Genomic DNA, 17,075 nt, shown 5'->3' on the forward strand with positions numbered 1-17,075 from the left:
AGAAAATAATCAGTACTTTTTGATGTGCAGTCGTCTTTATATGAGACTTCCAGAGTGCTCTTAATCTCATGCTCTTTTCTACTATTTATCCTAGGAATACCTTAAAAGGTTTTATATGTTTCTCAGTGGAATTAGCTACTATGCATTTTAGGGTTATAAGGATGTCAGTGTGTTTAGGAGGATGTGCAAATGTTAAACACACAGTTTATAAACCTAACAAGACCCACAGGTTTTCGCTTTCTTTCTTCAAGTGTATCTGTGATACTGTTTTAATAGGGAAAGCTATTCAAAGTAAGAAAGTAATTGAAGATCTTATTTAATTGATCCACTATGAAGACTTCTTCATTTTCACAGGACAGTTTTTCACTCACCTTTACTTCACATTTCATAAGGTTTCATAATACTTTCTTTTTGCTCTGATCTCAAGCTCTTTGGATTTTCTAGTCTGTAAGCCCTTCAGGGCAGGTTACTTATTATATGTCTGTATGGCACTGAAACTAAACCCTAGGTGTGTTTGGATATGCATCGGTAAGTGGTCATCTACATCAAGATTTCTGAAGACTAACTAGGTTTTCTGGATGTGAGCAAAATGTGGTGTTTTCTATTGTGAATGGTCTGTCTTTGCATGTCTTCAGCCTCCTTCAGCTATGAGTGTCTGTTCTGTGCTCCTGCAGGGACTGAGCGTAGCAGCGGGTGGATAGTCTGGGCACCAAGTCTGAAGGGATATCCACAAACAGGACGTAGTAGTGCCACCTGCAATTCTGGAAAACAAGTGTCAAAACTGTTAGGAATGAGAACAGTGTAACAGTCGCTTCTTCCACATTACCCTTTCAGCTGCAGTGAAAGCAGTAGATGGGTAGAAAAAGACTACCCCAGTTCAAAATAAAACTCCCAGCGAAAGCTTTATGAAATAACTGGATGGATGGATCTTAAGATCCACCCAGGAGGATATTAAGATCCATCATTCAGTCATTTCATAAAGCACGCGCTGGCCTGGTGTGATTTTCCCAGCTGATTATTTTTTGTCTTTTTTTTTTATTCAGGTTCTCTCAATTTGCCCAAAGGACATGAGAGCAGATATTTGTGTGCACCTAAACCGGAAAGTTTTTAACGAGCACCCTGCCTTCCGGCTGGCTAGCGACGGCTGCCTGCGAGCCCTGGCTGTGGAGTTTCAGACGATCCATTGCGCCCCGGGGGACCTCATCTATCATGCTGGGGAAAGCGTTGATGCTCTTTGCTTTGTGGTCTCAGGATCCCTAGAAGTCATCCAGGACGACGAGGTGGTGGCTATTTTAGGTACTGTGATCTCTGTTGAAATGCTAGTGGTTTGGATCTATTTGCCTTCTTAGCTTCAAATATTAACTAGACTTGCCTAACATCAGCTGGGACTACAGGAGGCTAGTGGTTGTCATAGGATGGAGATGTTGTTTCTCCAGAGGTGCTACTGTAGAAGCAAACCCTTCATCTTTTATGCCATTGGGAATGCTCTTTCTGCCCAGTATGGCTCACTAGTCACAGTTACAGTGTCTCTGAGCAGAAGAGAATGGCATCTCTGTGCTTGACATCTTTTAAATAGCCTGGTAGAGGAAATGCACATTGTTTTATATTAGTCTCTCAGGAGGATTTCCACATTAACCTTCACACTGGGATTTTCATTTGCCTTTATTCTAGCGCAGAATAACATCTGCAAATATTCTTTACAAGGAAGCAAAATTGTTGCTTGCAGTGTACTGGCTTTATAGAAAATAAATAGTCTGATCTATACAAAGAGATAGGGATGCATCATCTTTCCAGCCACACTCGTGAGAAGTCTGAGTAATGGGGGAGCTCCAGGGTAATCACCCCATCACCCCACTTTGGTGTCTGGTTTGCCAGCAGTGGGTGGGAAAGAGCCTAATGCAGACTCCTCACTAGCTTGTATGGGATTGGGAAGGGCATAGCAGATGGTGGGACTGAGTGGTCAGCACTAGTGTTGAGTCAGGAATCATCCTCAGAGAGAGGACAATGTAGAGGAAGAACTGGTGGCTTTGCATGAAAACCATCCAGAGTCTGTCTTGCCTGTCTAAAATAAACCCATTTATTGTAGGAATCGTCTCCTGTTGAATATTAGCTATTTGCCTTCTCTTAAACTGGAGCTGTGGCTCCTTGAGGGCAAATCCAGTGGGTGGCCTTGTCCTAGGGGACCTCTCCCACCCCACCGAAGCTCTGTACTGCGTCTTCCCTGTAAGGGCGGCTCCAGAGGGCTCCATGGGTCCCGCTTGTACCTCATGGGGACGACTGCTGTGAGATGAGGGCTATGCTTGGGAGCTGCACTGGCATGTGGCCAGAGGGCAGAAATGGGGAGTCAATACTGGTTGTGAATCAAGGCTTCAGCTCCTTCCCAGCTGGCAGCAAGGGAGAGGAGAGGAGAAATGAGGGCAAGCATGTAGCCAAAGGAGACTCCTGACCTGCTGCTGTACAAACCTGTGTAGGTGTGTCCTGCACTGGGGTGGGGCTGGGCAGTGGTCAGGTGTGTGGATGGGATGGCTCCCGAGGGCATAACTTGGGTCCTCCCAGCTGGAGAGTATGAACTCAGGAAAATGCACGTCCATGTTCTTTCAAGATATCTGCTGCAGCTTCTGTATTCCAGTATCTACTAATGTTTTTAAAAAGAGAGATTTAATGTAATAATGAATCTGTTTTCATATTCAGTCATTATGGTGAAAGTTCCTAAATCTGCAATTTCCGTAGTAAAGGATTCCTTGTATTTCGGCTTACTGGGCAATTTCATTTTTATTATTAATCTCAGTGATGATGTCTTTTATTTGCTTACAGCTATTTAAAAACCAAAACCTTTAAGAGTAAGCAGCAGCATTTAAACAAGAAAATGGTTTTCTGGGTATTAAAATGAAAACGAACAATAAATATGTAAGTCGCTGAACTAGAAGCTGTCACTAAATGGATTACATGCAAAACTTTATTACATTTACTAATGAACATTTTGTGTTTGGAATGACAGTAAGAACTTTTTGTTTCTATCTTGTAGATATGGTAAATCTAGTATCTATGTCATTCTCCATTTGGCTGGAGAGACCTTTAACCATATCTAGTTAAAGTGAATTACCTTTAATTACCAGAAGTGCCTTCGATTCTGCCATGGCTGCTGACAGGCAATCCCATGACTCAGAGCTGTGTTCATTGTGTACTACAGGGATTGGCAGAATGTTTTAAATGTAACTTAAAGCAAGATGAACTGCTTCCTCTAGTCATAGAGCACACTGAAGAGTTTTTTAATGCTTTAACAGTTATTTAACAGAATAGTGAACTGAGTAGTTATGAGATGTTGTATCCTAAAAGTTCACTTGTGGAAGAAAATCTCTCCCAGATGTAGCTGCAAAGCCATTTACGGTGGCAGCTGTGGCACCTGAAATAGCAACTAGAGATCAGACAGTGAAGGACATAATTTTTATCGATCTGTTCTGCCTTGAGATGTTCAAGAACAAGGAAAGTGCATCTGCCTAAGGGGGAGACTAGGTTTAAAAACCTCTGGCTAACATGAAAACCTCTGTAGCCTGCTTTGAATATCGCAAGCATCTGCCATCACACTGGGTTTCCTAGGGAAAGACAACTTACAGGGTTGTACTACCAGTCGATCCATCTTCTCCATCCCCCAGCAGTAACCTAGAGTGGAAATGAGATAAGTATCCTGTGGAAACTTGTCCTCATTAACTTCCCCTATGAGAGCAGGAGCGTGGCAGGACATGCTGTCTGCCAGCCTCTGCTCCTAGCAGAGCGATGCATTTCCTAAGTTTGCTTTGGAACTGGTACTTCGCAGTTACCGTTTTAATGGTGTAGTGTTATTAAACATGCTAGTGGCTTTGCCTTGCTTAAAGAGAGAGAATGTGTGTCCTTTTTTTTTTTTTACCATGCTCAGCCACACACGGAAGTTTTGGTGTATTCTTAAAAGTGGAATGTCCTAGAAAAGTGAATCAGGTAGGGATACCAAAATAGTGCTTCTGTCCAAAGTGCAGGGCTTCATCCTCCCTCAGGTCCCAGCATGAATCACTCCACGATGTTGCTGCTTCTTCCCCTTCTCCATCTTCCTGTTCCCTTCCCTCGCAGCCATGGTGAGTTGGCACATCCAGCCTCCCTGCCTGCTGGAACGGTGTCCTCAGGAGACTTGGCATCCTGTCCGGGTGCTTTCTGCAGGCTCCACTGTGGAACAACCATCCTTTTGTTCAGCAGCAATCTTCTTGGCTCAACGGCCGCAGCTTTGGCATTTCTTGTGCTCAGAAACAGGTGAAACCCAGTGATTGACAGGGCAACTTGCAGCACTGTGGGATTTTGTTCTCCCCTGGTTTGGTTTTATTCTCATTTGTGTGTAATTAAATGCCCAGCTGCTGCAGTAATCAGCATTACAGAAATCAGTACAGTAAGAGAATGAATCCAATTGCAGATCTGCAGTTTATAGGACTCATTAATAAAGATACCCAGGTGCCCCATTATGTTTCCCTCATTAGTTATCTCCATTTCTTGAGGACAGCCTCCCACCTTTTGCAGGTACTGACTGCTGCTGTAGCAGAGAGCCCACCACATGCAGAGCTAGTGTGATGGGGTGCTGCTTCGCTGGAGAAAACAAGATCCAGTCATTTCAACATAACTCATCTGCAGTTGCCAGGATAATGGAGAAGGGCAAAGAGTCTTGTCTCTAATTATCAAAACTTTCCTAGCAAGCGAGGTGACCCTGAGAAGGCACATCAGTAATTTTCCACCGTCTCAAGCAGGAGTAAACAATTTAACTGCCACTGCTCTGCATGGGGAGGCGTTATCAGCAGAGAAGTCTCAGGAAGGACCGGGGGTTTGAAGTCCCCCAGGCTAATGAAATGAGGCATCTGCTAGCAGAGGGCACCTAACAATTCACCCTGCTGCAATTAACCTGAATTTGCTCCTGGCGAGGAGTTTCATGTAAGTGGCGATGCCAACCAGGTGTCTCTGGAAGCTGCTTTCCAGCTCCTGCTATTTGCACAGCTGACTGCGTAAGTTGTACAGTAACTTACACCAGGCAGATTGATTAAAAAGGTTTTAAAAAGTCGTTTTGCCAGCAGAGAAATAATGACCCACCACGTGCAAATGTTGATTGTAGGAATTGATCAAAAATATTGCTCAAACTGTGTAGTGATAAAAATATACTGAGCAGTAAAATCCTAGTGGGGGCTGCTGCTGAATGAATTCAATTCTGATAGTCAAGCCAGGACGAAAATAGATTTAATAGCTCATGTTTAAGCCACACTTAGGGTCCTGATCCCATATGTATTCAATTAAGTTGTTATTTGCCTTTATGTGTTGCATGTTAATTCTCAGCATGTTCTGCATATAGTCCCAGTGCAACCTGTTATTTTTTTGATTTATTGTTTTTAGGCAAGCCAGAGTTTCACTTATTAAAGGTCTGCTTCATGCTTTCTTTCCAAATGTTTGGTCTGGGAAGGGGATATTACACAGTATCAGAGGAGTTAAGGAAAGCAAGAGCGCAAGTGGCACGTCTTCTTAAATTCGGTATGACAGTGGAAAATAGGAATGAGTCTCCTTCTACCCTTAATGTCACACGTGTTTGGAGGTCAAAAGATTAAGTCTCCTACCAAATCACACAGAGGAAAGTTCTTTAGAGGCTGAGCAAGTAGCAGCTCCCAGTTAGGTGAGCAGGAGGCCCAGGTGCTCCATAGCTCTCATCTGTGGGCATTAGAAACTTGATATTTGGGATTCACGCATCAACACTTTGAATTTCCTTGGTGTTATACAGCTGGGCATATGCTTTGTGCAGGACAAGACTGACTGTGTGTATAGCACTGTATGACATGAAAAACTGTCAGTCCAGTTCCATCTCATAGTATTAGTAGCTAATTCTGTGATTTTAGTTTAGTTGCAGCTTGGCTTTCTTCTCAAGTGGAATGAAGGTGGCAGAATTTGCCCTTATGTCAAATCAGCTCTTGATATTTTATACTGAACTTCTTTTTGGTTTTAATGTGAAGTAAACCAAGGCAGACTAATTGTGAGAGTTTCCCCAGGTTAGTAACGTGCACCTGGTAGCAATTTACGGAACACCCTGTGTCCTATTTCATCTATAGGAAAAGTCCCTTTTCTTCCAATGAGTTAAAGCTCCAAATTAACTACGGGGAAAATGATTCATAAAGGAGAGTGTTGGCTTTTTTTCAGCTAGCAGGACTGCAATAATTAGTGTGATGCAGGTTATTTTTTAAGTGCTGAATCTCAAAAGTATTTTACAAAATAGTTGAAGGATTACTGATCTGAGAACCGATGTGATGTACTGCTCTGCACTGGGCAGCTCTTCTTAAGCGCTTGCCTTGGAATAAGTTATATCCTGCAGGTCTCTGTTAGCATACATGGTACCATGTACGAATTAGACCTACTGGTGCTTGTTCAAAAGTGTTATTAGTTCTTACTGATGGAGTTGAAAGGAACGTTCAATTTTTCACATTTTGTAAATTTAAAATATTTTCATCTCTATCTGCATGACAGTTAACTATAAGAAGAAGCATCAGTCTTAATTTAGTGCCAGCTGGTGTGTTATCGATGTGATCTGCAGCCTCCAATGTCAGAAAGATTCCTTTCACTGAACTGAAATGTTTTTGAATTAGACCTGCACGCTTCACTGCCAAACCCAGGAGCTCAAAAGTCTTGGCAGTGCAAGAAAAGGAAAATTATTTTAACATCATGTGATATATTTCTTTTAAATCAGACTAACAGTTTGAGGCAATCTGATTTGCCGTATGAGTTTTGAAGATGGTGGGAATGGTCATGCTTTCAAGTTTATTTCCTTGGTCAAGAAGGATAGAAACTTATTTCTGTATAAAATCAAAATGGAGATATCCTGTCTCCAGGAGCTGGGGCTTCTAGAATAATATGAATTACTAATAGACTTGCACTAAAAGTGAGAGAAATGGGGACCATAACGCCTTCGCTAACAGGGGAATATCTATATAGATCTTTTTTTCTTCTTGCAGCAGTCCTGAAGGCTGGAAGAAAGGTAAATTTCTTTTGTGTTTTTAGGTGCAGATGGGGAAGGTTGCACTGTGTAAAATAATGAAAAGTACCTTTGCCAGCATGGACTTCGATCTTTGGCACAGTCTCTTGTTGCTGTTTCTTTGCTGGCTATTTTGACAATCTTTCAGATGGTAGAAATACTGTTTTTTCTCATCATTCTGCCCTTTCACATGTTAATGTGCAGTCCTGTAGAGCTGGACTTCTGACTGGTCAGTGCTCAGCTCTGATCTGATTTTCAAGGGAGTTCTGGCCCTTTTGGATGCCATAGGAAAGGCTGAGATTTTGGCTAAAACATTCACAAAGGCAAGGAGCACTCTGTCACAGTCTAGTACTCATCTCTGCACATCATAGGCTGTGCTTACAGGAAGCAATGATGTTCCAGCTGGCAGGAGGCAGCTGATGAATTTGCACCACTGCATCTTCTCCAGATCCCCTCGTCAGATATAAACAGTTGTATTATCTAAGTCCAGAAATCCAGCCAGCCCAGTAGCCTGTCACCAAAAATGGCCAATAGTGGGTGTGCAGGAGAATGTAGGAAGATAAAGTAAGCAGTGATTCTTCCCCAGAATATTCTCCAGCCCTCCATTAAATTGTATTTTAAGGTCTTCCTCACCCAGAGGGAAATCTTTGGGTTTAGTAGCCACAGATGGATTTTATTTTATGAATCCATCCCATCAGTTTGTAAACCTATGCAACCATCCCCGATGTTGCGTGGCAAGGAGCTGCAGAGCTTACCTACTTGCTGAACCATCACAGAGCTGTGTGCTGCTTGGGGTGACAGGAGCTGATTCCTTCCTTGCTCATTGGATTTCTACATCAGTTCAAGATCTGTCTCTGTCCTGCAGCCAGAGGTTTCACTGTAGATTTGTAGACACAGGCAGATGTATTTGTATGAATATACATACTAGTATATGTAATTATGGCTGCAGGGACTTGGTATTTGTGCGCTGATCTCCACCTCTGCACGTGCTGCAGTCACTTCATGGCTGTTGGTGCCCGAGCTGATTAGATGAACGTTTTCTCTACATGATACAGTTTTCCTGATTCTGCAACAAAATCAGCCTTTGCTTTTCATAAGCAACAGAAGATTTGAGCATATCATGGGGGAAAATCTACATAATTCGTCATGTCTGGCTGTTGCTAGTGTGACTGATGGGACTTTGGAGAAGTTTTAAAATGGGAGGAAGGGTAGCTGGTCTATTAGCTAAGACTGCACAGCACAGGAAAACACCTTAACACCTTAATAAGCCTTGGTCCCTTTTTTGTGTTTTTCCTCAGTGCTGTTTTCCACCAAGAATTTATTCTTCCACTGCCTGCCCAAACTTTCTTCGAAAGGTATTACCAAGGTCTCTTGTCTACTAGGGTATTCCTTAGCTCAGTTTCTGTCCCCGTCTAGAGAAGGATAAATTTTGCCTTTACATAGATATCACAGAATTATAGACTCATAGAGTGGTGTGAGTTGGAAGGGACCTTTAAAGGCCATCTAGTCCAACACCCTGCCATGACCAGGGATATCTTTAACTAGATGCACGTTGCTCAGACCTCGTCCAACCTGACCTTGAACACTTCCAGGGATGGGGCATCTACCACCTCTCCGGGCAACCTGTTCCAGTGTTTCACCACCTTCACTGTAAAAAATTTCTTCCATATATCTAGTCAAATTCTACGCTCTTTTAGTTTAAAACAATTACCCCATGTCTTATAGCAACAGGCCCTGCTAAATTGTCTGTTCCCATCTTTCTTATAAGCCCCTTTCAAGTACTGAAAGGCTGCAATAAGGTCTCCCCACAGCATTCTCTTCTCCAGGCAGAACAACCCCAACTCTCTCAGCCTTTTCTCATAGGCGAGGTGTTCCATCCCTCTGATCATTTTTGTGGGCCTCCTCTGGACCCGCTGCAAGAGGTCCATATCTGTCCTGTGCCGAGGACTCCAGAGCTGGACGCAGCACTCCAGCTGGGGTCTCACGAGAGCGGATCAGAGGGGCAGAATCACCTCCTTCGATGGGCTGGTCACACTTCTTTCGATGCAGCCCAGGATATGGTTGGCTTTCTGGGCTGCAAACGCACAGTGCCGGCTCATGTCCAGCTTTTCATCAGCCAGTACAGGAAACAGATGCAGAATTAATACGCTGCTGCTTTACTACCATGACAGTTGCTCTGTGACTCCACTGTGTCAGTCCATCTGCTACTAAGCTAAAACAACACTCGTGTACCAGTTCCAGCTCACCTTACAGACCTCCAGGTCAATAAAATTAGAGGACACCACAAAACTACCAACTTTTAAAATCACATTGTGCTACCTGTGTGGGAATTTGAATTCATGAAGTCTCCTCCGTATACTTGCCCTGTAAGTTTGACAAAGGTTTATTTCTTTTTTTGACTAAATTCACAAATGTTTTTAAACAAATGCCCCCCACCCCCGCCAATGGAGTGAATTTGTTCCCCCATTTATTTATGCAGTAGGAGATTCCAAAGGCCACATCAACCCTGCAAACTGAGGCTCAGCTTTTTTAACATCTCAACAATAATGTTACATGTTTTGTAATAACAGTCGGAGAAATACTTTTGCACCAAAACAACTGCTCTAAACAGCTGGTTAAACCCATATATATGGTTTCTGAGATGCTGTTTAACAAGTCTTTCCTCTCTGCGTTCAAGAACTTTTTCATTCCCTTTGCAAGCTGCCAGGGAGTTTCATGAGGCCCTTAAGATTTTTTTCTGCCTGAAAGGTCCAGGCGTGAGCTGCTCTCACAGATTAGCAAGTTGGTCCACGTTGCGAGGCCGCGGAGAACATCTGCCCTCCCACTTCTGTATAGGAGATTTATCATAATATAAAAGATAGAATAGTGTTATATAGTTACATACCATGTGATTGTATCTAAATATATATACACACATGCATGAATATATACATTTTATGTACAGGCATACGTACAAAATACACCAGCAAATTTTTGTCCATGTTTAGGATGACACCAGTGTAGCTATTTCAGCAAAAATTTTGCCTGTTACCAATACCCTGCACATGCCCTCTTGGTTTCTGTGGTTCTTTCAGTCTCCAAATCCTTACACCCATGTTCCTGCCAGCTTTAGTCCAGCAGCATCCACATTCTGATGGCTCCTCTTCCCTTTCTTCATACCATCTGCAAAACGTATACAAGCGGTTCCTGCTCTAATTTTACGTTATTCCTTTTTTCAGCGATGCTTCGGGCACCGTGAGAACAGGGGCAGGGGGACTTCCCAGAGCTTCACCTTTATTCAGGAGGGGTAATAAGACTGCTCAGGTCTCAGGGCAGTGCAGATTTGGGAGGTGACTTGCTGGGGCCTCAAGAAATCTCTAGAGAGAGGCTTTGAAAAGTCTGCAGGCTGCATCAGCCCCAAGTGCCTCTGTATCCCCAGCCCAGCCCTGGGCTTCCCCTGGAGGTGTGCACATCGTGCAGGTGTACAACGTGTACGTGCCTCTGCGTCACTGGTGTTTCAGACCTACCAGTTAAATTTTTTGTTGCAACTCTGACAGGTTTTTTCATTTAGTTGCACCATGTAAAATTAAACTTGAATGAATAATCACCGCTCACTACTCAGTGAACTACAGTTAATAGGGACGAAGGATAGTACATTAATCTCTGTATTTATGAGAAAAGACGTGATGTTTTGGAGAATCTGGTTGGTTTGTTTTCACTCAGTATGTTCCTTAGCAAATTTATAACAGGCAAATGAGACTCAGAAGTGTGTGTGGGAAATGTCAAATTCAAGAACCCTTAAATGCTTCCAAGATTTTATACTTTCTGAAGATAATAAACCACAGTGTAAGAGGGGCTTATAGCTTCACCATTCCAGTCCAGTGACTGATGGCTCATGGAGGAGTGAATAGGTTCAGTTCATCATGTCCCAGCCTTTCTGAGGGACCCAGTGCAGTTCCCTGCCTCACTGAACTGAAGGCAATGATATTGTCTCATGTTTATGAATGGTTCTTTCATTTATCTGCGGTTTGGGTACACATTCTATAACACACCATCGTGCAGACTTTGGGAGTGGGCATCCACTGCTTTCAACCCCTCGGTTTAAATTAGCTGTGTGTTACCTTAAATTTGGAAAGAAAACCAAGTATTTTGCTCACATTTCAGTGGGAAAATTGTAATTCCCTAGTATTGAATTTTGTCTTTTTAACCGCACTCTGCAGCCACTGAAAGCAGGACTTGATTCTGTCCTGTGTCCAGCTCAGAGAGCAAATCCATTAAGCAATCTTGTGCATTTCTGAAATGGTCTATTTTCTATAAATTATGTAACTGTCCTGAGTATGTCTGTAAACCAGGTTTTGAACTGTGGCTATATACAAGGACAATTAACAGCAAAGGGTAATTTCTAAACAGTACATTAGATAAATGATACATTACTAGGAAATGCTCTGTGGTAAGGAGAGAGTTTTAAAGCAACTTGTTTTATAAATTATACTGTTATGCTGTCTGTATTATGTATTGTAGTTAATTTTCGTTACATCAAAATATGTAGAATTATTTAAAAGCAGCTCAATGAGAATGCAGTTATAACCTTTTTAAGGGATAATTCTGCTATACAGAGTTTTGTTAGGAAATTAAAACAAAAGGAAGTGATGAGAACAACTTGCACATCTTATTTTACTCTACATGAGAAATGTTGGCTATGTTTTACTGGATACAACGTCTAAAGCAAAAATGGAAATAGAGAACTGCAGCCTTTAACCCCAAAAAGTAATGAGGTTGGATAAATTATTATTCTTGCCTGTGTTCCCAAAATTGAGTTGAGTGAAAAGTTCTTCAAAGAGGAAATATTAAAATGTATTACCTTTTTTTACCCCAAAACTATAAAATCACTGACATTCACCAAGGGGCTGCTTGAGGTAGCTGAAATCAACAGTGATACCACCACTGACTGATTCATTTTAGTTTCCTTTTAATAACTGCTAAAATAAAGACCTTGGATATCACTGGGGTCTGAAACAAGAATGCCATTTGTACCATGGTTTCTGCTTCAGGATTGAGGTGTCAGCCACAAACCGTGCGCCAGGGCCCTTGCCCAGCCCGTGGCTGGCAAGAATCTGGGAAGTAAGAGGCAGCTTTTGGATGCTTCAAGGTGGTTTCTGCTGCTGCCGCTGCTTCTCAGAGGAACGGCAGGGTCCAAACCTGAAAGCATCTCTCCAGTCTGCATCCATGCTGGTGTTTTGGTTGGGGCAGGAGTGTGATTTTGAATCTGATGTCCTGATCCTCCTCACTTATCCTGCTTCGGTGTCCAGCACCGCTGTCTAGGGATGTGGATTCCTCACAGAGGGAAGGAAACGGGGGGATGCAGAAGAGTCCATCTCATGCGCTTCTACTGCTTGGAGCTCTTCTGACTGTGGGACTGGACTACAGCTAGTCTTAAGTCTTCAAAATGTGCAGGGTGAAGGCCAAGTCCTCAGCACCTCAGCACTGCCTACCAATCCTCAGCACTACCTACCGATGTAGAAGTAGCCTTCTGGTATAATTTTCACATCTGGTTGAAGTTAGTTATATGTGCAGGTGTCTAAGGGGTCAAACCCTTTCTTACTCAGCAGACATTTAAATACAGACTTAAGCATAAGCCTCTACTTAAGTGGCTGTTGTTGGATTTAGGACTAGACTTCTGGACCTGTTTAAGGTTTACAGCCAGTTTTTTATAGGTTAAAAGTCTCAGGGATGTTCTTCAGTTTTCAGGAGTGTTGCCACTTAGACTGAAGTAAAAATCTTTAAACGTCCTTTAAAATGTGGTCCTTGGGCCCTGGAAGCTGGCTGTTGCACTGCACTGCAAAGCCTTGGTGACATAGGAACCTGGCTGTCATGGTTTTTTGGTGAGTGAGCTCCTAAGTCACATTGGAACGACCCTTAGAGATATTCAATCACCTAAACATTAGTTAAGTGCTTATTATATTGAGGAGCCTTTGGAAAAATCTTTTACCTGCATTTTCAGCTACAAGGAGACCTTTACAGTCTGGTTTTTATGCTTTGTGACACTTCACAGAGCAATCTATAAATACCTTAAAAACGTGGGCTACTGTTAAGGATACTCAAGTACCTCAAATACTTTTTAAACTTTTACCCTTATTAGTTTTCACAGTTAGGAGTTTATGTTAGAGTAGTTGGAAGCACAAGACACCTTGGAAAGAAATCATTTGCATGCTGAAGAACACTGCATAAGTTTTACCTTTTAACAAATTTGTCCTACTGTTTTTCAGGTAAAGGCGATGTGTTTGGTGATATCTTCTGGAAGGAAACCAGTCTGGCCCATGCATGTGCCAATGTACGGGCTCTGACGTACTGCGATTTACATATTATTAAACGAGAAGCCTTGCTTAAAGTGTTGGACTTTTACACTGCTTTTGCAAACTCGTTCTCAAGGAATCTCACGCTCACCTGCAATTTGAGGAAACGGGTAAGGTGACTACTCTTGCTTTCCCCTTTCTCTCACCAAGAGATTGCACACGCTTGTAGACAGTTCGCAGTGTTTAACAACCCCCAATTTACTCTTGATGTTTTCAGGTCATTGAGGATTAACTGGCCTTTCAATAAATGTTGTTGCTGTTCGTTAATGATGGCTCAATAAAAGTTTCCCGTAGATTTGCAGCTCTGAGAAACAGTCCTAGCAGGGTGACATGAATTACATTTCTTTTCCTTTCCTTCACAGTTGCTGGTTTTTGGCTTTTTTTCTCCATTGCATAATGGATAAAGTGATATTTTATAGTCTCATAGGATCCAGATTCTGGATTCCTCCGAGGTGAGGTTTTGTCTCTCACCTGTTAAGATATAGGTCAGAGGACAGTCTGATGTATCTACATGGCATAGATGAACTAAGAGAAATTTATTGATGTTGCATAAATAAAATGTACTCAGCAAAGTATTATATTAGTACCTGTTTCTCTCACTTGCATAGTTTAGAATTTTAATATGGCAAGTTTAATAAAGCTTGGTAGCGATTTTACATTCAGAGCCCACTTCTTAAACCCTCCTGCTCATTTTATATTCAATCAGCAATGCTCACTATCCATTAGTCCTTTCAAAGAACACTCCATCTAGAAATTAATTAGCTATAAAGACGTATCTTGAAAACAGGTTAAGGGATTCTTTAATTTGCGTTGCGGCTGCAAAATTTAATCTTTATGATTTTTTTTAAGATTTATGAGGGTTATATAAATTTCATTTGCATAGAGAAATCTCATAACGATGATTTATAGATCATTGGGCATTAACTGCGATCCTCTACCTGCTGAAACACATTTTTCTGCAGCTGTACCTAGGGCATCTCATCTGATAATGTAGCAAGGCTACCTCAATACTTCACAAGACAGTTTCAGTCTCTACAGTTACAGGAGTTCAACACAACTAGAATTTTACTTTTCTGAGACTAGTTTCTCTCTAGCCATTGGAGCGTCTTACAGATGCTTCTTTCAAAGGAGTTTTAATTTTTAGTGCATTCCTTGTGCTCATTAATATACCAAGTACGGCACAAAACACCCATGGCAAAAAGCAGATGCCATGGGATTACAGTTCCCCTCTGTCTGTGCTGGAGCCTGAAAGAGGTGAATTGTAATCAGGTTTGGTTCCAGCTTGTCAGCTTACCTCTGACTTGAGGCTTGTTAACTCTGCTTCAGACCAGAAGAAGGGCTTTGGGGCTTGAAAGCTGGTTTGGAGTTTCTGGCTTTTTGCTTCTCTGCCCACCAAGCCTTGACTTCAGCATTCCCCGCCCCTTGCCATCTTGCCTACCTGTGACGTGCCACAAGCTACAGTCCCACGAGGACAATTCTGCTCAGGCTTTGCTGACGGTGATTTTATGGGACAAGATAATGCCACATACATTGTGCCAAAATGTATTCTTTCATTCTTAAAACTGTGAACCTGTCACTTGAGCTAGCTTCCTGGGACTCCCCTTCCCCCATTAGCCATGACAAGGTTGTGTACAGCAAAAACACATATTGGTCTTTTCCTGACAATGAACTGTGCTGGAGTTCAACTCTGTAGTCTGGGGATGCATATGGGGCATAGCTTCCTGGCTGGGTTTGCATGGATTTTCTTCTCTCCTGAGCACCTTTTTTCTAGGAAAATTGGTTCCCCTGCAAGGCCTTGCCATAGGGGGTCGCCCAAGCAGAAACACTGGTGGAGCTCAAGTCCCCAGTGCAGATACCCGATGTAAGCTCAGCATTAGGTACGTGGACTTTGCCATGGGGTCAGTGACCCAAAGCAAGAAGGAATAGCACTTCTAAAGCAGCATTGGATTTTGCAGCAGGAAGGGAAATGTTGGTTGGGTGACGTGTGGGCATTACATGAGAGTGGATGGAGAGTCCAAGAAAGGTTGTGTCAATGTGGTGCATGCAGGGTGGAGTTCATTTCACTAAAATCTGGGTGATGACATCCAAGCTAGCCACCAGCCACCTTTATAGCCCACGAGGAAAGGTTCCTCCAGAAGGCAAATCATCTGGCCCCTCTTCAGTGCCCAGCCTGGGATGGGAAAATCATCCCCTTTCTGTTGACTTTTGAGAGAGTCCTTGATCACTAACTTTTAAATACCTACGGTACATCAGATGAACTCCACCTATGACATCTCCTACAGATTTACTCAAGGACTACTTTGGGAAAAGTCTAACTTCTCGTATTGCAGTCAGATGTGCCGAGCCAGAGCCTGCTTTGCAGAAATCTGTGTATTGTTCCTAGGCACAAAAGAGATCATGCTACTTTCAACACCAGGGACACAATCCAAGTCCTGTTACATAAAGTTACTCAGGGGATTGTTTCAAACCCCGTATCTGCTGAAAGTGTACGTGATTCCCTGTTGGGCACAGAAGTGAGTTCATCTCTTAGGAAAAGCAGTGCCATCCAGGGCAGTTTCATCAGGTGAACAGAAAGCAGTTGTTCAGGCAACGAGACCGGGCTGACAGCTGCGCTGTACTGCACCAGTTTGTGCTGGAGTCATGTAATCTAAATGGAAAGAAAATCATTGTCTCCTTTAATTAATTTCAATAGAAATATACTTAGGACTTTTTCTACATAGTTATCACTCGTAAGGTTTGACATTTAATTATAACAGAAATACACTCCTTGCCATTCTGCGCTGAAGAAAATGGCTGTTTGCACTGTCAAAAATATATAGGCAGAATTGTTCTTTCATCAAGCCTGCTCTTCGAAATACACATACAAGTATGTGGATGCACACACACACACACACACACGCACACGCGTTTGTGCTGCATTGTCCCTCAACAAGCACTTAGATGTAGTCCATAGACTGCAAAACAATTTAGACGTTCAGAAGGCTAATAAATTAATAATAGTACTGAGCACAAAAGGTTAGTTCCACATGACAGGGAAGAGAAAGTCACACTGAAGTGGGAAAATAATGCTTTCTCACTCCCAAATAACGTTTAGAGGCCTGGCATGTTGAATGACCTACTTAAGGCATCTGCTCAGCATGCTATTATCAACTCTGGATTTTTGTTTTCTTTCTTGTGCTTTAGGTAGCTCAGCCATCACGCTGCATTTATGAGCCCATAAAGTGAGCGTGCCTGCTAGCTTTTCAACCTGCAGTCATCTCTCTTGCCCAGGGTGGCGAGGTGACTTTTAATTCGTAATTGCAAAGTACTGCAGCATATCATGTTTCATGCTCTGAAATCTTTATGGCACATCTAGTGTCACTAATGCACACTCCAAGGCAGAACCAGGACTTTGAACTTTTTTCCCAAACGGGAAAATTATTAATCTGGAAAGATATTCTTTAAAATCACAATGAGACTACATAGCCACCTTTGAGGACTGGAAGTTATAAAGCAGTGTTTAGGATGACTCTTCAAAGAGTTAATTAGTGCATTCTGATGTTGGGAAAGAATATTAATAATGTCTAACTCATTAAGTGCCTTTCAAGATTTCACACAGCTGGAGGAGGGCCTCTCTGCAAACTTGAGCCATGGAGCTTGGCCCGAGGGGGGGAGCCAAGGCAGATTTCTAGGAGTCTTAAACCCATATAAATATATGTACATTTTATTGATGGTCAAAATTCAGG

At 42.5% G+C, this 17,075-nt stretch overlaps 1 protein-coding gene across 2 annotated transcripts in view; it reads left to right on the forward strand.

Moving 5' to 3' along the window:
- The window catches only part of KCNH5 (potassium voltage-gated channel subfamily H member 5), a 172,499-nt gene that overhangs the window by 120,160 nt on the left and 35,264 nt on the right, over positions 1 to 17,075 (forward strand). For both annotated transcript variants that reach the window (XM_064460968.1, XM_064460966.1), the window contains 2 exons: positions 1,044 to 1,296; positions 13,264 to 13,460. In XM_064460968.1, coding sequence (XP_064317038.1) covers positions 1,044 to 1,296; positions 13,264 to 13,460 — 450 coding nt within the window. The remainder of the gene's footprint in view (positions 1 to 1,043; positions 1,297 to 13,263; positions 13,461 to 17,075) is intronic.

Source organism: Phalacrocorax carbo, chromosome 9, assembly GCF_963921805.1.
Source record: "Phalacrocorax carbo chromosome 9, bPhaCar2.1, whole genome shotgun sequence".
Classification (NCBI taxonomy): Eukaryota; Metazoa; Chordata; class Aves; order Suliformes; family Phalacrocoracidae; genus Phalacrocorax; species Phalacrocorax carbo.